At 41.8% G+C, this 23,040-nt stretch overlaps 1 protein-coding gene across 3 annotated transcripts; it reads left to right on the top strand.

The window, feature by feature from the left end:
- On the top strand, positions 1–22,870 carry TBC1D9B (TBC1 domain family member 9B). Of its 3 annotated transcripts, none has more exons than XM_075102719.1 (22): positions 1–221; positions 2,586–2,696; positions 5,644–5,762; positions 6,842–7,070; positions 7,708–7,966; positions 8,618–8,825; positions 8,958–9,170; positions 9,334–9,495; positions 10,112–10,262; positions 10,661–10,875; positions 11,629–11,746; positions 12,491–12,776; positions 13,326–13,455; positions 14,637–14,735; positions 15,573–15,641; positions 16,404–16,644; positions 17,024–17,089; positions 17,244–17,315; positions 17,726–17,776; positions 18,845–18,892; positions 19,345–19,451; positions 20,378–22,870. In XM_075102719.1, the coding sequence occupies exons 1-22, from the start codon at positions 104–106 to the stop codon at positions 21,068–21,070; spliced, it is 3,765 nt and encodes a 1,254-aa protein (XP_074958820.1). In that variant the 5' UTR covers positions 1–103; the 3' UTR covers positions 21,071–22,870. The 3 variants fall into 3 exon arrangements, with proteins under 3 accessions (XP_074958820.1, XP_074958823.1, XP_074958822.1); XM_075102721.1 differs by lacking the exon at positions 1–221 and adding an exon at positions 583–691; XM_075102722.1 differs by lacking the exon at positions 17,726–17,776.
- The last annotated feature ends 170 nt before the right edge of the window (positions 22,871–23,040 follow it).

Consider the following 23,040-nt stretch of genomic DNA (forward strand, 5'->3'; position numbering starts at 1 on the left):
CCGGCGCGGCCCGGCCGCTCCCGCTGTGCTGTCGCCGCGCTCCGGCCGGGCCGAGCCTAGCTGAGCCGAGCCTAGTCGAGCCCAGCCCAGCCGCCCCGCCACGATGTGGCTGGGGCCCGAAGAGGTGCTGCTGGCCGGCGCGCTGTGGGTGACGGAGCGGGCCAATCCCTTCTTCTTGCTCCAGCGCCGGCGGGGACACGGCAAAGGGGGCGGCCTCACGGGTGAGGCGCGGCGGGGCTGAGCGGAGGCTCCGGCACGGCTCGGCACGGCACGGCCGCCTCGGCGCAGCGCGGGGGGCACCTGCTGCCCTGCCCCCGCGGGGCCCGGCCCGGCTCGGGGGGGGGCTGAGGGGCCGCCCCAGGGTCGCGCCGCGGGTCCCGGCGGGGCGGGGCGGGGCGGGAGCTGCCCGCCGCGGGGTGCCGGGCCGGGGGGACCCGGGCCGGGGGGTTGCGGGGGCAGGCCCCGGGGCGTGCGACCCCCGCTGTCACCGGGCCTGGCCCCCGCAGACGGTGGGAGCCGTGGGCGGGGGGCTCTGCGGCCGGCGAGGGGGAATAACTGTAACGGGGGCGCCGGGGTGATCCTCCTCCCTTGTCAAAAATGGCTTCTTCATACTCGTGTTGCCATGGATTGTTGAAGTATTTCCTTTGTATCTTTTGTGTGTGTGTGTTTTTTCAAGATCCAGGGGATGAAAGTAAGACGTTGTTTTTAAAGAATATCTCTGTGAAAGTTGTGCTGTGCTTGGGCGGGGGGAGAGGTCGGGTGGGTGCACCCCAACAAAAACCGCGCCTGACAGCCGCGTTTGGTGGCAGAAACTGTTAAAACAACGTACCTGTGACCGAGGCACAATGTTAACAACAAGAAGAAATCCTCTTCCTTTAAAACACCCATTTATGTGCAAAATGCTTATGCAGTTATGCAAGTAACAAAAATGTGCTTTTTACAATTGAGAATTACGCGCAGCCGGTTTCATGTATTAGCCCTGTTAACCAAATAAATAGGCTAACAAGAGAAATGGCACAGCCGATAAACATCCGTAGCGTATTTAATCTTTTCACAATGTTCAGTTCAATTTTGAGTTACTGTTTTGTGTAACATAACTTACTTGTGTAGTTTTGCATGTAGGTATACAATTGTATTCTGGAGGTTCCCAGGTTTTTACAAGAAGAAATGATGGCTGGTGCTATTCTGGAAACATCTAAACTGATCTCTTCTTAAACAGTTGAAGCTTTGAGCCAGGTTACTTCTTGAGCTAGTTTAGCTCAGCGAGGGAGTCTTCTTCAGAGCTCCTATGTGTTAAAAGCCACGTGTCCTCCTTATGGAGCTGTACAACTACAAGTTGATGTTTTAGAGTTAGAATGTAGATATTCAGCCAAGATGGAAAGGCATTTAAGTTGCTGTCATACTCACGTTCTTCAACATGTCCTGTTACCCGTCTGTATGTCAATATTTGACATGTTCGGGATCGCTGTAGGAAGTATTCAGAATGACTTTTAAATCCATATTCTGTCTAAAACTGTACACAAGAAACCTGGAGCCAAAACTGAGATCCTGCTATGCTGGATACATACGTATTTGTTTTAAGGACTACCAGATGAGCTTGCTATGGATGGCATTTCTCTTGAAGTATGATCAGTGGTATATTCCTAACGTATTACTTGCTTTTGGATAGCTGAGAGAGAGGGGAGGAAGTAGCATGATTCATGATAATGAGATATGGGTGAGTACATTTTGCTCAGACTTACCCAAACCACAGGGAGGAGAGCAGGGCGTTGAGCCTGGGCCTCCCAGATAGCGATCCAGAGGAGCAACCATGCTCCGTCTCCAAGTTCTAATGTTAGAAAACTTCTAATCGTGAGGATGTTGCAAAATTAATTTGCATTAAAGATGCTCATAGTATATTATCTAGAATAGCAAAGCAAAATATCATCTTATATATTTGATTTATCTAGTAAATAGACTTAATTGAAATAAATGGCTTTGCTTTACAAAGTCTGGTGGCTGCCAGCATTTATTCTGGAATTGCCTGCTTTTTTATTTAACATCATATAAAAATATTTTAACTTCTGTATTACCAAATTTTGGTTCTCTGACTTCTTTCTTTGTTTAATCACAATACTTCTAGAAACATCACTGAAACCTGTGAGTACCAGTTTTCTAGAACTATTTCATTCCATTTGGGATGAGTTATCTTACCTATTGTTTGCATAGGTGATGCTGAAAGATACAGCGTTGAAAACTCTTCTGTGTTTTAGTTTAGTAGGCTTAAAATCACTGTTAGCAACAGAAACCCCACAGAAGAAAATACATTTCACTTTTATTAGAAACTCTCCTAGAAAGGCGGAGGATCAGAACTAGGTTTAGTAGACCTTTAATTGCTATCTAAACTTTATCCATTACCAGTGGGATTGGCTGTAGCTGGTCTGTAGGTAGTTTGCTTGCAGTGACTGGATGTGTGTCTTCCATCACAGCATACGTGATAATGAACATTGGCATTTTTCTGTTGTGTTGATCCAGTATTTTTACTTAACCCAATTCTTCAATGTGGTGTTACATTGTTTTAATTTTTCTCTCTCTTTGCCTCCTAGGCCTTCTTGTGGGGACGCTAGACGTGGTTTTAGATTCCAGTGCCAGGGTTGCCCCGTACCGTATTCTGCACCAGACTCAGGACTCTCAAGTGTATTGGGCAGTGGCGTGCGGTACGTATTGATGTGGCTCTTGTCAGGGGCTGGGTTTGTGTTACTCTATCCTCTGGTTCAGATGATCAGTTATCCCACATAGGAGTATTCTGTGACTGCTCAGGAAACTTTCTAGAGCTTGTGGTGGGGTAGTGGAAGATGCCAGAAATGACAAAACTTCTCAGTGTTGTTTGAACTGTAGCTTAGGAACTTAAGGCTCTGTAAAAGCTTCCATTTATGCAGATGTTATGAAATTTCTTTCTTCCAAGGTTTATCTGTTTGCAAGGTCACAGTGAGATTGTTCAGAGAATAAAACTGATGATAAGAGTGTCGTGGGACAACGAGTGTTGTGTTAAAACCCATGTACCAGGAACATGGTACAAGATGGGAACATGTATGGTCATTCAAGGCACCAAGCACTGTCTGGGGAATCTCTTTACTGTCTTGATCCAATTTTTTTTTCTGCTATTTCTGGCCTGTAATAGATATATAGATATACTATCTCTGTAAAATATATTACAGTGATTTTTTTAAAAAAACATCAAGAATCCTTGGTCCCTTACTTGAGAAGTGTAATTGCTGTATTAGAATATCATGGTATAACCTTCTGATATCTGGTGGTGAACCCTGATTAAGGCTTTAGGTCCTCCTAGTTGCTAAAGAGAAAATATGTCCAGATGCATTTGTTAGACAAACTTTGCTTATAATAAGAATCCTCACTTCTCACTTTGTGGTTGAGCCATAAAATCTGAGTACAAAGTAACCATCTGCAAAGCCCACAGATGTTGATGTCTTGCTTTGTCTGTTCCCATCTTCTCCCCAGGCAACCAATGCAATATTCTCCCTCACAGAGCTACTTAAATTCTGCAGGAGACAGAAGTCACTGTGTTTCACAGAAACTCAGTTTCCCTTTTGAGGAGGGAGGAGGCAGACAGACATAAAACAAAATGGCACGCCAGAAACTGCATAGAAAAAAGCAGAATATTTAGTGGCCACTTACGGTGTAAATCTGATATTTTATAGTATCTTGACACTCAATGAGTGTGTTATTTTTTTACAATTTCAGGAGTGTTTAGTTGGTATCCTCTGTATCTCAGTTACTTTTAAATAAGGCATCATGGTAAAATGAGATGGACTATATAACAACGGAGTGGAGTTTGATAAGTTATTATACTGGACTAAATATATTGTCTTCATCCAAAGTATTTTTTTAATCATATCTGGTTCTCATTTTACTGTCAGAGTAAGAGTATTGGTATTCACTTGTATTTATAAAATGTATATGGCTCTCTAGTTGAAAAATGCATGTATTTATTTACAATTTATCATGTGTAAGTACCAGTGGACAGCATTCTGGTCACAGGCGCAGCTTCAGCCTTTCAGCACTTTGTTCTTACAACTCTCTCTGTAGGAATTGCAGAATTTTACCCTTTCATGTATGTCATTCTAATGTTCTTAGAAAGACATCAATTAGTGAGGCCTGGCTTATTTTAGCAATTGGTCTGCTGTCATTTGGTGAGAGATGCAGCTCATGGAGCAAAACAGAACACAGACTTTATTCCTCTGCCATTGTTGCTGGTCCTGTGCGTTTTTTCCACAGAGCATCCTATAATTGATAATTCTGTGCCCTTAAAATCAGCCACTTTGTATTACTCAAAATCAGTTATGCTTTAAAACATTGTCAGATGGCTAGGATAGATGTCAAGTAAACTTCGACACAGAGGCAAAACTAAAAGTATTTGTTGTCTAATGCATTGGGCTGTACACGCATACTCAAATTCGTAGCCCTGCAGTCCTCTGAGACAAGACAGTTACTTGCGTCTAGTTTTTGGTTTCAGGTCCTGGAGTTATTTTTGTGTATGAAACCACAGATTAGCTGGCGTTGGGTTTTGTGGTTAAGTATCCAACTACAAATACATGAAGACTATTTCATTGCCGAAGCTGCCTCTTAAAAAAGAAGGTCAGGTAGAGCAGTGGTTTAGGGAACTGCTTGTGCTGTCTGCTGCTTTCTTTTTCCATCATTAACCGCGCGGAGGGATCCAAAGTACTCACAGAGAAATCGAGTAGTGGGACTCATGCCGTTAGCATTTTTAGATATCCTACTGCTTTTGTATGAAACTTCAGAAGATGAATTTACTGGAATATGGCAAAGAGAAACTTAAAAATGTCGTTCATTTGAACAGATTTCTTTTTGTCTGCTTTTAACGATGTTTATCTTGTTAAAAAAACGAATTGCTGTTTTTATTTCTTCTGCTTTTTTTTCTGTCTACAAGAGAATATGGCGATAGCCGTTGACAGAAGGAAATCTTGTAGTAAACACAAATCTTTGAAATAATTAATGGCAATTAACTAAGGCACCTTTCTAGAGAAAACTTCTTTAAATTGGTTACGCGGTGAAGCTTATCCTTTGTGAACTCTTGTGGACTGTATGGTTAAAGGCAGCTAACATCTAAGTTTTTCTGAGACATCTTTAAGAAAGCAAAGAACTTTCCAGCGTGAATATTTTGGTTGCTTTTTGTTTGGTATTGTATGCTCTCTGCTGACCATTGCCCATGGGAAACGGAACCTCTTTGTAGGTGTAAAAACCTCAGTTGTTCTGAAATTTCAAGGTTCTTCTGAAAGTTCATTATTTTTGTTCTAGAATACCAGGAAAAGAATACTGCTTGTCTGGAACATAAGAATCCTATTTGTCTGGGGAAAAAAAAAGCTGTGTTTGGTATGCACTGGCAAATAGGATGATCTGTTGGTAGTGTGCTGATTATCCTTGGTGGTAGTGGAGACATTTGATTAGAAACATAGTGTTGGTGTACATAAAATGTCCTTGACATGTATACAGCTGATGTGTTTGGTTTGTCCTGGTTACTGTTCGGTAATTATTAGTTTCCTGCTGTGAACTTGGAGGAGAAAAGACCTTGTTCTAATTTCTTTTTTCTTTGCTATTCCCATCATCTTTCACCCTTTCAATTAGGATCATCTCGTAAAGAGATCACAAAGCATTGGGAATGGCTGGAGAATAACTTACTGCAGACTCTATCCATCTTTGATAATGAAGAAGATATCACCACCTTTGTCAAGGGCAAGATACATGTAAGCGACGTGTTTCCCTGAAGGACTTCCAGATCCTGAGAAAGAATGGGGAGGTGGTTTTAAGGACTTTTTACCCTTGGGAGGGAGGGAGCAAGAGCTCCATTGCAAAACTTCTCTCTGCTCCCTTTTCAGACATACATACATTTGGAATTGCCACGGAATGCATGCGGTATTATCAGCATCATGTTACAGTCATAACACTGGACAAATATATTTGGGAGGGAAAAGCTTATGAGCAGTAGATCTCAAGGAACAGCCTGCTTAGGATGCTCCTACTAATTAAAATATAATACCTCTCTAAAATCCTTGCTGATTATACCTTTAATGCAGAGACAATGTTTAACGAGGGTTCATGTAGCAACAAATACAGGAGAGAAAATTCTAGTTTGCAAGCAATGTACTTGCCCTGCCACAATGGTCTAAAAGGCATCTAGATTGTAAAGGAGCTGCACCCCAACGTCCACTGACTTCCTAGTCAGACAGGCGTCTCTGCTTGTTGTGCAGTTAACACACTGAAGGTTGGCAGCCCACAAATTCTCCAGAGTAGACACTTATAAATACAGGGTATTTTTATTGAACAGCAGCAGTTTGAGTCTTTTCCAGTACTCCAGTCAGATTCTTTGTATTTTCTCTGTGTGTGTCTGTGTGTGAGAGAGATTGTGGTCATTTGTTTTCCCTCTGGCCAGTCAAGATCTGACAGACTGCTGAGTTCTGCCCTTCCTGGCAGATGATGATCTTCCTGTTGAAGCAGCATGTTTGCAAATGAAATAGATGTCAGTTCTCCTGCAGGGTGTTCAAAGTGTTAACCAGGCCAGCTGTGAGAAACTCAAATGTTAAACATTAATGCTTGCTGCACGCCTTCAGGAGTAGACCCCAGATTGTAGACTCCCCGACTATCTGACTGCTTTTTCTACATGCCTTTGCTATTTCTCTAATGTGACAGGAGAAATGAGAACTGCTGTGTCGTGTTTCTTCTTTCTGTCTTCCGGATTGCTGCTGTGACCTTTTGCTGTATATTACGTCTGTCAGCAGGCATGTTCCCTTCCATTTCTTCTCTTTCTCCTCCCATGTCCTTTCAGGGAATTATTGCTGAAGAGAACAAGAATGAGCAGCCCCAGAGTGAAGAGGATCCAGGTAAATTCAAAGAGGCTGAACTGAAGATGCGGAAGCAGTTTGGGATGCCCGAGGTGGAGAAGTTGGTCAATTACTACTCCTGCAGCTATTGGAAGGGACGGGTACCCAGGCAGGGTTGGCTGTACCTCACTGTCAATCACCTCTGTTTCTACTCCTTCCTGCTGGGCAAAGAGGGTAAGTTGTAAGCCTGCTAGTTGTTTTTCTGCCATTTCCCATCATCTTTTTGATGCCATTGATCTTCAATGTGAACTTTTTTTTAAGCTGAGAGTTTTTTTCCTTTTAGGAATCTTTTGAGCTCTAGCTCAATGCGTAGATCAGTCCTTGCACTCGTAGGCACTTCAGTGATGTCTAGACTGAATGCCTGAGTCACTTTTCAAAACATTTCTCAAGTTGTACAAGTACACCTGATGTTTTGCTTCAACTGGATTAGAGAACCAAGCAATATTTTTACCTTGGTGAGTTTTATTTGGAACCACTGTCAGGACCCAGTATTTACAAAGCTTGAACTCCTGAGTCCAAAGCTAATTTGCTGTAAAGAAAGAATAAAAACTTGAGTAATTTAGTTGAAAGCATGTACTGGATGAGAGCGAGTCCTTTTGGAAGTACATTATTTCTAGTCTAGTTAATCCCAAAGATTATTTCCAAGTATTTTTGGAGAACACAGTAAAAGTATGAAGAAAACAATTGTCCATGTGTAAGAGGGGGAAAATGCTGCTACAGTGAGAGCTTACTTGCTGCTTGAGTTTAATTTCTGTTTGTTTGTTGTTTTGCCTCAAATTGTGATAGCAGGTTTTTTATTTTTTTTTCCCAGTGACACTGGTGATCCAGTGGGTGGATGTAACCCAGCTAGAAAAAAATGCTACACTGCTGTTCCCCGAGTGCATTAAAGTAAGCACAAGGGACAGTGAACTTTATTTTTCCATGTTTCTCAACATCAACGAGACATTCAAGCTGATGGAGCAGCTGGCTAACATTGCTATGCGGCAGCTATTGGATAATGAGAGCTTCCTACAGGACAAGTCCCTCCCAAAGCCCAGGAAGCCTCTTAAGAACATCTCTGCATTAAAAAGGTATATGTTTCCAGCAGTGAGAAAACAAGACAGATAACAGGATTGTGCTAATTAATCTGCATAACTGTGTAGCTCCCAGTTGCCACTGTGGTTTTCTCACTCTTGGGGCTGCATCACTTATTTCAGTCATTAGCCCTCTGCCTGTTCTTTCTTTTTTTTTTCCATCCCAAATTGGTACTGAATTCACACACACCCTCATGTCTTTCTCATGCATGACTAGGCACTGACAGAAGGAAGTTTTAACTAGAAACTGTTGAAAATCTGTTTAAAAAAAAAAAGTATGAAAGAAGAATATTATCAGCTCTTCTGTCTGAAGTTTAAGATATATAAAAAGTAATATACATTTGTATTGTAATAAATCCTCCTGCTGGGGACTGTCTGTGCAGTTTCAGAATCTCATGTAACATTTAAGTTTTGCAGATGCACTTGCATATTGTATCTTGTATTGCAGGACATACCTTGTCAGTGAAGCACATCTGAAGGCTGAAAGAGGAGTCAGATAAGGGGTGGCATCTCAGTTAGAGAAATGAATACTAAGAATACACAGCACAGTCTGAAGACTGTGATTGGAATGAATGCCTAACATTAGTGGTTGAGTGGGTTTTTCATGTGAGAAAAAACCTCTCAGGACTACTCGTTACCTTTCCCCAGAGACCTGGATGCTCGAGCCAAAAATGAATGCTACCGTGCCACTTTCCGATTACCCAAGGACGAATGCCTGGATGGACATACAGACTGTACCCTGTGGACACCATTCAACAAGATGCATATTCCTGGCCAGATGTTTGTTTCCAACAATTATATCTGTTTTGCCAGCAAGGCAGAGGAGGCCTGTCATCTCATCATTCCTCTCAGAGAGGTGGGGATTTCTTAGCTGTATATTAAGACTACAGGCCTTTCTTGTCTTCTGTGTGCTTCTAGCTTTTGTGCAGAGCTTTATAGATAATGGAGAATCTGCTAGATCCAAATGGCCCTTGTCTTTGTCTTCTAGGTGACAATAGTCGAGAAAGCAGATAGTTCCAGTGTCTTGCCCAGCCCTCTGTCCATCAGCACTAGAAGTAAAATGACCTTCTTCTTTGCCAATCTGAAAGACCGAGATTTCTTGGTACAGAGGATCTCTGACTTTTTGCAGAGAACGCCATCCAAGAAACCATGCAGCAGTGACAGGGAATGGAAGTGGAATTTGACTGATCCTGCTTGCGAGGTACTAAGGGAATAGCTGGGAAAGAGCATTTGTCAACTTTCAGACTAATGCTCCTCACAGTGTGTTAACAGTGCTCCTTACCAGCAAATGATGTCTCTTTGTAATCCAAAAAGCAAAGGAGGGAGGCCGCCTGAGCTCAGATGCTTTATGTTCTGTTGTTCAGGAGGTTCCAGAATTGCCTTCCAGCTGCCCACTTGCAGTTAGCCCCAACTCTGCTCTCAGCAGCCGACCTGTCAACTTCTGTGCGGGGGAAGTGCCAACAGCCTCGCAGGGACTACTCAAACTCTTCAGAAGAAATTCCGAGGAGCTCTTGGGGCCCAAAGGGGTAAATAATAATTTAACTTAAAACACTTAACTCTAAATAGTTTGTAGTAGGTTGAAGATTTCCTGTCCTGCTCTAAGACTCTGAAAATGCATTTTACCCCTGGTCAGTCCTGCCCTATCACCGCTGCGTCTGCCACAACGATAGCGCTGCCTAGATGTAACCTGACCGTCAGCTTACTTTATCAGTACAGAGCTACCTGAGATACTTGACTAGAGGCTGAGAAATTAGTGTTACTGTGCTTCTGGGATGTAAATTCATGTCTGTGAAGAACTACTTTTCTTCAGATCAAGAAAGCAGAGAACTGGTATCTCTGCTTGCTATTTAATAGTCTTAGACTATGGTTCTGCTTGCATTTATGTAGAGATTTGCAAGGTGTAATGCCATTGCAGAGCCCTTGTTAGTGTTGTAAAGACTTGACTTTAAGCAAGGTCAGAACTGATTCAGAAGAGTGTAGATTAGCATACACCCTTTCATTCAGCAGGAAGAAGAAAGGCTTTAAATGTCACAATGCATTCTCATGTGAAGTGTAGGCCTGAGTATACCCAGAAATCACCTGTCCTACAAACATAAAAATGCATCAGTCTCTTAAAATGGCCGTATTTGTTCCTGTGTGAAGGCAAAGGAGAAGATGAAGGAAGAGTCTTGGAACATTCATTTCTTTGAATACGGGCGAGGGATGTGTATGTATCGCACTGCCAAGACTAGGGAGCTGGTGCAAAAAGGAATCCCAGAGAATCTTCGTGGAGAGCTGTGGCTCCTTTTCTCAGGTAGGAGGTTGTGCTGGATACTTTGACAGCTAGCAGGAATAAGCTTTTTGCACATCTCAAAGGAAAAAGTATAAATCTTAGCTCATTTCAGAAGAAATTAATCACAAGTTAACATCAACTGAATGATACTTCATGGTGTTTTTGCTGAATATGCAGTGATCCCATTCCTGAGGTGACTTTCTTTATGAGTGTAGTAGCTCTTTGGCCTTCTTTGTCTGTGTTTCAGTGTTGGGACCTAGACTCTAGCATGATGATTTAAGAATGAGTTTATTACTATCATATCTATTTGTAGTTGATGAGTTCATGTAGTGCTTCCTGGCTGCCTCTTCTCTGAAACTGCAGGCATAAAATCTGTATTCCAAAGTTCAAGGTGAAACAGTATTTGTTTGTTTTTACAGGGGCTTGGAATGAGATGGTGACTCATCCTGGTTACTATGCAGATCTTGTGGAAAAGTCAATGGGAAAGTACAATCTTGCTACAGAGGAAATAGAGAGAGATCTGCACCGTTCTATGCCAGAACATCCTGCCTTCCAGAATGAGTTGGGAATTGCTGCCCTCCGGAGAGTCTTAACAGCTTATGCATTCAGAAATCCAACAATTGGGTACTGTCAGGTAAGAAAGAAGCCTTAGACTTGTTAGTCCTACACAGTGACCAGAATCGACTTGGACTTTTTCTGCAGTTCAGTTTCAAGCTTTTCCTTCATGCTGTCCCAGTATGAAAGAAGTGCTAATGTTGCAAGATCTCTTAACTGTCCTTTGGATACAGCATTTAAATAGACATTGCATGTTTCTGATAGGTGTAGTGACAGAGTATAGATGTAATGACAGAGTCGTCTACTAGTTTTCCTGCTAGAGCTTTCCCTCGTTCAGCAAAAACATCTGGTTTCATTAAAAAGAATATAAGTGATTAAAAAGAATAATAAGTGATGATGCACATGGGCAGTGTATTGAAAACAAAGCCAGTTGCTGATTTGTGAAAGCTCAGTGGAAATGCAGATTCATGTTGTGTATTGCTCTGGTATTCGAGGTTCTCATTATGTTGTTCTGTTACAACCAAATTGTTACAAAGCTTTTTATAAAATCTTTGAAAATTACACTTGGTCACCTTGATTAACGGAAGTGCTTGACAAAAAGTAGTTATATTATTTGCTGCCTCACAAACAGGAACTGAAAAAGGAAGGTAAATTGGCTCGTGGTCATTTATTGACTCAGATACTAGTAAAAGCTGGAAATAGATGTGACTTTCAGTGACAGTTTTGCTGTATTCATGCTTTTTAACTTTAGCTGGTCTGTAATGACAGAGCTTTCGTGAACATCTTCATGTTTCTCTCCTGTATCTGCATACTTAACTCTGCTGGCTCGCAGGCCATGAACATCGTTACATCAGTACTGTTGCTATACTGCAATGAAGAAGAGGCTTTCTGGCTCCTAGTGGCTTTATGTGAGCGGATGTTGCCAGATTACTACAACACAAGAGTAGTTGGTGAGTCTTTTGTCAAATTCATGCTGGAGCCCGGATTTCCAGCTAGAGTTGCACCAGCGTCTCTCAGGAACATTTTGTTGTTCAGAATGAATTAAATGTGATGCATTTTAAAGATCATGAAGCACAACCCTGTTCCCTTTAAAGTTGCAGGTGTGTGATGGAGACGTAGGAAGAGACACTGCAGGCTACCAAGGTAGTACTACTACCTTGTAGTAACAAGGAAGATGAAGTCACTAAAAGTTGGTAGCAGGAGGGACCATTAGCAGTAAGGAGGCATATCTAGAAGAAAATTATTGGGTTATTTTTTACCCATCTGAATGATGTATTAAATCTTTGGAATAGGCTCGCAGGAAAGGTTAGTGAAAGCACCACTTCATGAGCTTTTAAAGTTGGTCCGTATAAAAGAGAATAGTTTTATATAAATACCATAATACCAGTAATCCTTCACCCCTCCTTTCAGGGGAAATGCATAGATCAATGAGAGATTCTGTTTCTGCATGCTCTGCAATGTAGGAGTAACCTCTATCTAAGTGTGTTGTTTTTACTGAGAACAGGGAACAAATCTAGATAAATGTGTTAATTTTAGTTCTGATGTTAAGAGGCTTATATGAAATTAAAGTAAACTTACACTATTTTGTTTAATAATTTATTAGCTTGCCTATATGATTCCACCAGGGTATAGTACCATGATAACACTAATTTGAGTTCTACCGTTTTTCTTGTTTTGGGTTTTTTTTTTCCCAGGCGCATTGGTGGACCAAGGCATCTTTGAAGAACTTACACGAGAGTATCTTCCACAGCTGTCAGAAAAGATGCAGGACCTGGGAGTGATTTCCACCATATCCCTTTCCTGGTTTCTCACTCTCTTTCTCAGTGTCATGCCCTTTGAGAGTGCCGTGGTCATTGTCGACTGTTTTTTCTATGAGGGAATCAAGTTCATCTTGCAGGTGTCATTGGCCATACTTGATGCCAACGTGGAGAAGTTGTTACAGTGCTGTGATGAAGGTGAAGCCATGACTATTCTGGGCAGGTACAGTTCATTGTTCTTTATTTATAACTGAAAAGTCATGGTACAACAGCTGAAATGAATTTTTGGCTCAAGTATGAAGGGATCCTATGTTTCTGGAATTGTTTGCTTTGCAGCATAATGCATTCCTGTTTCTCAGTTTGAATTTGAACTCCAAAGGGTTGTTTATCCAAAATTGATAGAATTCTGATTTAAGAACAGATCCTGTCAGGAATCGCATTCTAGAAACATAAAACTTGATCAAGCAGATATCTCTAATAAAGTCTAATAAATGTAAGGTTTTCGGTTTGAAATGTGAATCTCTATGTGAAGCAAGCTCTTCAGGTTACTACTTGAAGCCCACTTTAAAAAGAGGAGATGCCCCAAAAATAGGGTGAAAATCAAGTTTACTTCAGATACATTGAGGGTGGCATTGCAGGTTAGCTGGGAACAATTAAATTTTCCCATGTGTTTAGATAAATGATACAATTTGGGAATGATACGTTTAGAATATTACTTTTTTTCCTGGACACTAATCCTGGAGTCTTGCGTGTGTTCTGTTTTTCCCCACAGATACTTGGACAATGTAGTTAACAGACAGAGCGTGTCTCCCCCTATTCCCCACTTGCATGCCTTATTGACAAGTGGAGATGACCCGCCACTTGAAATTGACATCTTTGAACTCATCAAAACATCCTATGAGGTAAGGTTCTGGCTTAGTTTTTGCTCAAGAGATTTTTCTCTACTAACATCCAGTTTTCTACTTTGCGCAGCCTGAATTCAAACAGTGTTTATAGCTTGAAGTGCTCGAGGAGTGCAGGCCCAAGACATTAAACCTCCTCTTTTGATATGGGAAGAGCCTAACACCATTGGCTGTTGTGGATTACAAAGAGTCTCCCCACCACCAGTGGAGACTAAAATTAAGACTGCAAAAAAGTAAAAATCACAGGCCAAAGATTTCTTCCTGCTTTGCCAAAAAAGCCTCCATTCTTACTTGTATGTGAGGATTGTCAGTGCTAGGGAGTTGGGGAGGGAAATTTGGGGTAAAAATTGTGAGGTATACTGCAGAAACATGGAAGCATCCCAGTTCATGTGCACAGGAATCCTGTTCTGGCATCCACATTATAGTAATAGAAGGGTGACCCTGAGAATGGTGCCAATGCTGTTGAAATACCTCTGCGCTGGTGGAGATGTACCTCATTATTTGTACCGAGAACAAACTCATAAGAGATTTGTATCTGAATGATGAAAAGAACACAGGCAAGAGAACTGCTGCTTGACAGTCTTCTGTGCTATGCTGTGGTAAATGTGGATTAATTTCCCGTTTTATCTCCTGTTCTTCATCCTGTCCCCATCCAGCTGCATACAGTCAGGCAGCTGTCAATTTGCTGTGTATTCTGTTTTGGTTCTTTAAATCTGCCACCTCTGTCTGTTCTCAGTTCCTTTTATAGAAGATTGTCAGTAAATTCATCTCACTTGGGTGACCTATTCAGTAGAAAAGCTTTGTTAACTTTGGTGTTTCTAGCTGAACCTCATATTAAAAACAGGGCTGGAAGGAATAACAACCTGTCTATCCTCTTATCTCTGCCACAGTACAGGATCTGTATTTCTGTCAGTCCTGACAGATGCTTTTTCAGCTGTTCTTTAGAAACCTCTGATGCTGGATTTCTTAGGAATTCCGAATGACTTCTCTTGCAGGACAGGGGTGAATAGGGAATAGAGCTCAAGTTTTTTCTCATCTTTTGCTGCTGGTAAAAGGCTTCTAGGGATTTTAGATCATCTCTGAGGGGATAGATAGTATGCTTGGTAAAGAACATTTAACTGGACAGGGGTTGTTCTTTCTTTAGGAGATGATGTTGACCTGGTCTGCTTCCTTTCTTGTAGAAATTTAGCAATTTGAAGGCAGATGACATTGAACAAATGCGTTTTAAACAAAGACTGAAAGTGATCCAGTCTCTGGAGGATACAGCCAAGAAGAGTGTGGTATGTGCATCCCAGATCGAATGAGCTACCAAATGGCATATTAATGGAATGTGTTTTGCTGTAAGCATCTAGAAAGTTTGCCCTGTGGCAGACCCAGTTTTAAGTGACTTAAAGAATTGCAGTTAATGTGAAAAAATGGATTTACTGGTTAGAGTAATGGATTTTCAGTTTTCTTTTTCACATGGTCCCAGTTAATCTAATAAAATGGATTGAAGTGCTAAGGCGTGATCGAATGAGATATTTGGCACAGAGGGAGATAAAAATCAGTGGTAGGTCTTGTAGTAGTCTCTCCACTGCCTGGTGCTATCTGTTTTACTACTTGCCTAGAATCTTTGAGAGAAGCCAGCTAGCAGATAATTATTTTCCTGCCATTTAGAGAGTATGATAGCATGCTAGGGAATTTTACAGAAGGGCTCATGGCCAAAGGGGAGTATCCACATCTACTGCAATTATCTCCCATGTCCTAGGTGGAGAACCTCATACACATGTTTCTTTCACTGATGTTTTTCAGTGCGTCTAAGTCAAACATCTGAAGATAAAAACAAGAGGGAGGGGCAACACAGACTGCAGAGTCAGGTCTGCACAAACAGGAAATAAGCACACTAATTTTTATTAGCTGCTCAAAATGTCGGCAGTTTCTGCTTGACTGGAAGCTGTCTTCCTGACCTGTAATCCATAGCAACAGGAGGTATTGGAGTGGTTATGTTTTCTCTCCTGTCCTGTGTCATATCTCCTTGCACTTGTTCTCTTCTGTGTTACACAGATTTTTTAGTGAGTCATATTTAATTTTTCTAGCTTTGAAATAAATTGTTCACTCTCTTTTCTCCCTAACCATAGGTCCGAGCTGTGTCTAGTGACATTGGTTTCTCTATTGAAGAACTAGAGGAGCTGTATGTAGTGTTCAAGGTAAGAAGCAAGACTGAGGAAGAATGTGTTCTGACACAGAACAAATACCAAAATAAAGTGAAAGGAAATAATGACTTTGCTTTGATTCTTAGACCAACCTATCAGAAACAGATGGTGCATTCTGTTACACATGGTTATTCATGGTGCCAGTCAGACTGGCCCTATTGCTATCCGTTTTTTTGTTTGTTTTGTTTTTTTTTTTCCAAAGATGGCCAAAACACATTCGTAGTATTTGAATTACACTTATTCAGAAAGAGGTCATGGAATCAATGGAAAGGAGTGTCACATAGCACTTAGAACAGGGAGCTAGGATTGACTGTACCTCCATTTTTATTTTCAAGTTTGCCATTGATTTGCTCTGTAATTGTGACAAAATTACTTAAGTGTTTTTACCCAACTGCATTTACCAAAGTCACTGCCAACTTAGTTGCACTGTGCTGTAGACTCAGAGAGGCTTAGTTCTAAAACCTGAATGTTCCTTTGCAGTAAAGCCTGAGTGTCATTTCATTCAAACCTGAAGTCATGTTTTTTGTATTTTTCATTTAAAATTGTTCTTTGTGCTTTTCGTGAAATCCCTGTGTCTTCCTCCATTTCATATTATTTTGTAGTGAAGTAATGCTAGAAATAATGGGGGAGGTAGTGTGTCCTGAAATGTCTCTTTTCTGCTCACTCAGTGCTATTCTTGAGCTATAACAAAGTCTCCGTTCCTGTGAATTGTTGTAGCATAGTATAATCTGACCTATTAATCCTTTCCCTCCAAAGGCAAAGTATCTGATGAGCTGCTACTGGGGAAATAATCGTGCTGCAGCTGCCCGCCGAGATCAGAGTTTACCCTACCTGGAGCAGTATCGCATAGACATGGAGCAGTTCAAAGACCTGTTCATCAGTTTGACCCCCTGGTCCTGTGGCGCGCATACGCCTGTGCTAGCAGCACGTTTGTTCCGTCTTCTGGATGAGAACAGGGATTCTCTCATTAACTTCAAGGAGTTTGTGACAGGGATGAGTAAGTGGTGTTTTTGGAGATGATGGAATATTGCAAAAATTGTTTCTGTCCTTTTCCAAGCAGAGAGCTAAAAGGAGATAGTGATGTTTGCACTGTCATAAGGGGAGGATGACAGCCTTACCAGAAGCCTCAGACAGAACAAAAGATGCCTTTTTGCTGCAAGGGAGTCTCCTGTTTTGGGAAGGGATAGGTGGCAAACCAGCAAGATGCAGCTTTGCTGTAGATTTCTTTACTACTGCTTCTGCACAGGGCTTTGTGCAGTTAGCATTTTCTCATTGCATGTGAACTCATTCTGTTTTGAGCCTGTGAGCAGAGGGTGATTCTTTATCCTAAGTGCTATTTCTCTTCACCCTTTTTTTTTTTTTTTTTTTCTTTGCAGGTGGAATGTACCATGGTGACCTCACTGAAAAACTCAAAGTACTTTACAAACTGCATCTGCCTCCCGGTGAGTGATTGCTTTCCTATATTGCTACTATTGAGCATGGTCTGTTCTGACATGTAATTGAAAAGGGATGCCTCATGAATTTTGCTAATGAAGTGGGTAACACTGCTGTTCAATTAGCTTAGAGATCTTAATGTTTCCTTCTCTGTAAATACAGCGCTGAATCCAGAGGAGACAGAGTCTGCTTTGGAGGCCACAAGTTATTTCACGGAGGATGTTACAACAGAAGGTAATAACAACACTGCTATTTTACCTCTCAGTTTAGTCATCAGTTGCAGCACAAATTCATGTGCTATGAGTAGTGATTTTTTGCAAGGCGTGGTCTCATGGTGGCAGTTTAAAATTGCCAGTGTGTTTGAGTTCGCTGTCTTTGTTGCATGATGGGAAAGAAGTTTGGAGCTTAAACTGCTCAGCACCCATTTCATGCAGGACACAGCACCCTCTGAAGTACAATTAGACTGCTGAGGAGGAGCAGTGTGCTTTTACCAGCCTGTCTCCCACCATGATTTAGGTTTTTCATGCAAGTCTTATTGTCTCTCTTCTTGTTTTTGTTTCCTTCTCTCTGTCTGTCTATGACTGGCCTTTTCTTCTGTTCTATCTGGGATATTGTCCCCTCAACCCCTTTTTCTGCTGCTCAAGTATCTCCTTTTGTCTCAGAGCTGGATTTCTGCCTGCACTGTGAGTCTCAAGGTTAGTCCATGGATTATGTGCATGCACTGAGCATGGCTATAATGCTGATATCCTCTGCCAGCACCAATGTGCTATTTTAAATACTGTGAAGTTGTTGCTGCTGCCCCGTCTCATAACACTCCCACTATGAATAAAGTGCTATAAGTAGTTAGATACCTTTCAGTATATTCTACCTATTGTGTTTCAACCTTGGTCAAACTAGGTTTTGTCTGGCTTCTTTCAGGGGAGTTATCTCACCCTAGAAACTGGTGGGGGAAAATATGCTCAGAGCAGAGGGTGGGGGGTGCTGGGCTTGCTGGCCTGGGTAGATGATACCTGTGCCGCCTCCATAGGCTTCTAATTTAAAAGAGTAAGGATGCATGCAATGGAATTGTAGAACTGTTAGTAGACTAATATACTGCATTTCTTAAAATATAATTTTAGGGATTGTCAAATAGGAGGTCAAAGTATGCTATTTGTGCTAAATGTTTACCAAATTATAATAATGCTCAAAGAAAATCTGAGTGAGTAAGTAGTTGTGCTGTTTGGTGTTAGATGACTGACTTAACAGTCTGAGTTGAGCCAAGATTTCTTATAGTCTAGTGATGATATAGGGAACCAGAAGCAAAGTTCATGAAGTTAGACTCTGCAGATTACTCTCAAAGTGTCAGTTCAGTCAGTGAATAATGGTGAATGTAGATATTAGTCACATATGTGCTCAGTAGTGGTTTGGGCTTTTTCCATTCATTATCTTGCATTGGATAATTGAACTACTTTGTCTTTAAGCCATCATATTGCTTAGCTGTCTTCCATATCTGTGTTTCACCCGTTTCTTTTAAGAGTTCTGCCCTCTACCTCAGCTCTTCAACCCACCTTTTCAGTGTGGCTTTTCATCCAGTTCATCACATCAACCTCTTGCTTCCCTCCTGATCTGTTCACTCCTCCAAACATGATGTGGGAGTGTGAGATTTAACTTCTATTAAATATATTCTTGTATGATTTTAATTTGTATATGAGTTGTCTTATGTTCTTCATGTGTTGTTGAAAATCAGCTATTAATCATTCTTTCATAATTCCATAATTTTTTAGAAACCCAAGAAGATAAAGGAAGGAGAAATGAGAACGGTCCAGAAAAAGGTAATTTCATCATAAATAGACCACATTCTAGTCTTGTCTCTCTCATATTATGAACTGTTCATTGTCCTTTGCTTTATCAAGGGGACCTCTCAGAGTGTCCCTTGTGGACAGAGGTAGAGTGAGATGTGAGACAGGAAATAAATATCTCTTATGCCTTACTGCTCTGACTCTTTTACATACCAAGATCATAACATTTGTAAATCATGTTTGGCAAGTTGTCAACTCATAGAGTTCATTTATGAGAAGTCAAGCTTATGCAGCAATGTTAAAATTTTTGCTCTACTGAGCTGGATCAGATAAACCAGCAGAAAACAATGCAGCCTTCCTGATAGATGCTTTCCTGAACTGTCAATAAAACCTGCTTCCAGCATGATTTTTGCTGGCACAGCATTCGCTTTTTAAGTCTGAAATTATTAACCACCTGACAGTAGTGGCTTGGTCTTGCCTTGCAGAGGAGAAAGGTACCAGTCCACAGGACTATAAATACTACCTAAGAATGTGGGCCAAGGAAAAAGAGGCCAAGAAAGAAACCATTAAAGATCTCCCCAAAATGAGCCAGGTAAGAAGTGAATGTGAAGGTTTCCAGTTAGGTGACTAACAGGTTACTGGGGAATTCAGCACAGCCATTTTGCCAGCATGCCTAGTCCTTGCCTGTAGATGGCCCTGCTGTTCTGGCCTGGTGAGCTTCAGAAGCCTTTCATTCCACATGTTTGTGCTGAATTCCTCAGGGGACATAGACAAACTGCTTTGTTTCCACCAACCAAATGTATTTGATTCTCTCTGCCTCCCAGACCAATTTCTCCTGTAAGATCTGTGATCTGTGTTTTCCCTCCAGAGCAATATGTTTCAACTTTGCCATCAGTCATATAAACTTGTTTGGCTCTTTTGGTTTTGCATTGCCTCCAGTTACAGCTGCTTGCTAGAGAGCAAAGAATGTGGTTACAGGAAAGAGAGTCTGATAACTGGTGTGATCTTTTCTGTCTCTAATTTCTTTGATGGGTGCTACTTAAACCAGTTTGGAAATGCTTAAAAGCTGACCACAAAAGAGTAGCAGGACAGAAGTAAAACTTTAGGTTTTCTCAGATGTGCGTATCTGAGTACTCTGTTCATATGTCAGCAAAAAAACCTCACCACTCTAAAATTGCTAGCTGTGTCTCAATTTAGCTGCTACTGCAGAGAGAGAAGAGTTTGCCTGCATTGGACTGTTCTGAATCAGTATGGTAAGCTGCCACTTACTTGCTGGGGAGGCAGATAAGCAGGGAGTCAGTCAAGATGGTGCCTGTTGCTTCATCTCAAGGAGTGTCTGGACAATGCTTTTAGTCATGTGGTTTTGCTTCAAGTAGTCCTGCGAGGAGCAGGGAGTTGGTCTCGATGATCCTTATGGGTCCCTTCCAACCTGAGATACTCTATAATTCTATGGTCTGCCACTGTCAGCTTTTTTCAGCCTGAAGTATGATTTTTTTTTTTGGTCTTTGTCTTTTAAAGGAACAATTTATAGAGTTATGCAAGACCCTTTACAACATGTTCAGTGAGGACCCTGTGGAGCAAGAGCTGTACCATGCAATTGCCACTGTAGCCAGTCTCCTCCTGCGAATTGGGGAGGTTGGGAAGAAATTTTCCAACAGGCCTGTGAGGAAGTCTGAGGACTGCAAAGCAAACAATACCCAAGATCCAGTGAGCGAAGAGGAGTCGCCAACGTCTGAACAGAGTCAGAATTCAGCAGTGGAGCAGCAACCCCAAGCTGACCATGAGGACAAAACCTGTGGAGATGCTCAGCCTGAAAAAACACAGCAGGAGAACCAAACTCTAGGAGATGGGTCAGGGGAAGGACAAGGCTCTCCTTTACAGCTGCTATCAGATGATGAAACCAAAGATGATATGTCCATGTCTTCCTACTCCATGGTCAGCACAGGCTCCCTGCAGTGTGAAGACATTGCGGATGACACGGTCCTGGTTGGTTGTGAAGGCAGTAGTTCAGCTGCCAGGTATGGTAGTACCATCGACACTGACTGGTCTATCTCCTTTGAGCAGATCTTGGCTTCCATGCTGACGGAAACGGCCCTTGTAAACTACTTTGAGAAAAAGGTCAACATTCTGCAAAAGATCAAAGATCAGAAGAAGGTAGAGAGGCAGTTCAGTTCATCCAGTGACTATGAACTTTCCTCCGTGTCAGGGTGAACTCAAGAAAGCAGGAATTGTCTTTGGATGAAACAGGGAGATAATGTGGCAGATGGCAGGATGGTTTGGTATTTTGTGTTTGGGCTATTTTTTTGTTTAATCAGAGACCAGTAACTACACAATTGCAATAGATTCCAATCGATAAGGGGCTTCTGACAGTGACTGTGTTGTGTAGGTGCTGCTTTGGCTACTCTGGCTGACAGAATTAGATTTACATTCTCAAGAGCCGTTAGAACCTAATAGCCCCTGACATATAGGATTACCACCATAAATTATGCATGTCTGCCTTTTGCTATCTTTTATTTTAATGAAGTTTTATTTCAGACAGTAACTGCTCCTTGCCTGCCCTTGTTTGCTCTAGGCTCATGGGTAACTTGCACAGCAGACGCAGCCTGGCTTGAAACCACGTTCACCTCTGGCTGCCAATCTGAGAGCTAACGCAGTGTAGTCAAGTGCTATAGGACCCTGACCTATAAATAGTCTTGTAAGTTCTTCAGTGCTGTTCTGTGACTCAGCAGCTATAATGCAAATGTGCCCCACTGCTCCCAGCACCCTGAGGTCTAAACATGGACATTTCTCAGATCTGCAGGTTTCTTTCAGATGTGATTTGGCATTGTCATAGCGTATGACCACCGTTTTTTCCCCTCCTTCAGCATTCAGGAGTTTTCAGACAAACCTGGTTTTCTAGTATTTGCTTTTCTAATTCTTTGAAAGCCGTTGTTTTCAGGTGGTCTGGGAAGCCACAAGCTCCTTGACTTCAGTGCAGAAGTAATATTAAGTCAATCAGTGGGCTCATGGTGGTTATAATGAGGGAATAAGTTCCTAAATTAGAAGTCGGTGAATCAGCCTCAGTGTTACAGAGCAACAGCACACTGGTCTGCTGGACTTTCCCTGTTGGTACAGAAAACATTCATTGTTTCTTGCTGATTCTCTGTTTTAACTAGCTTGTGATGGGTCTAGTGTTTAGGAGGATCCCTAGGAATACTGTGATCGGTCGGCCCTCACAAATGCTTGGGGCAGGAAGATGGGCAGGAGTTTTGTGCTGCCTGCAGCTGCTCGGTGTGTCCTTTCTGAATATCTCCTGTACAGAGAGTCTGGCAATGGTTGTGTTCTTAGAAACTACTATATGTCAAAGGGCATTTTTACTTAAAGAGGAAGAATTCAAAGCAGTGTGGCCCTCTGCCATCAGCCCATTCTGGGAAACCTCAATAGACCAGATTTCTTTCCAGTTAGAGACAAAATAACTGGGAGACTGAGTGACTGCTCTTTTAAATCAATGAAGACCAGAAGAAACTAAGACTTAGTCTTCTGGTAGTAGGGCATGCACTCCAAGGAAGGAGAATTAATGCTGTTCCTACAGATAAATTCATCTCAGTGTGCAGGCACCTGCCTTGCAGGGACGGAGCAGGAGGTGCTGCTGCTCGGCGAGAGCAGACCCTGCACTGAAGGCAAGGTTTGGTACAGCTTTTGGCTGGCGTTTGGAACCTAAGGATGGGAAGGACGGGGATGGTTGGATGTTCCCATTTAACACTACCTGGTGTGCTACTCAGTGTTAATTCCTCCTTGTGACATTCTCTATGTATTCACAGGTGGTACATATTTCTTATTTCTCTGCCTCCTCTGTCCTGTGTCACTTGGAGAGCAGCCATTAGTAAAACTGCTTTTACTAATTATTCAGTAATTTATTGTAATTTTTTAAAAAGTACAAACAATACATGTGATTTTACACTGTCTGTCTGTCTTAATCTGTCATGTACTCAATAAATGAACCAGAACTGTGACTGTCTTTTATTTCTCTGAGCTTATGGAAGATTGCTCGTTCTTCGTCCGTGGCAGTTATCTAAAAGAGCAGACTTGGTGAGACTGAGGGTGACTTTTTTCCTTTTTTCTTCTGGTTTTTTTTTTTTTTTCCTTAGGTTTTTTCTTTTCTTCGTATTTTTTTTCTTTGGGTTTTTTTTTTCTTTCCTCCC

This window comes from Phalacrocorax aristotelis, chromosome 8 (genome assembly GCF_949628215.1).
Source record: "Phalacrocorax aristotelis chromosome 8, bGulAri2.1, whole genome shotgun sequence".
Lineage (NCBI taxonomy): Eukaryota > Metazoa > Chordata > Aves > Suliformes > Phalacrocoracidae > Phalacrocorax > Phalacrocorax aristotelis.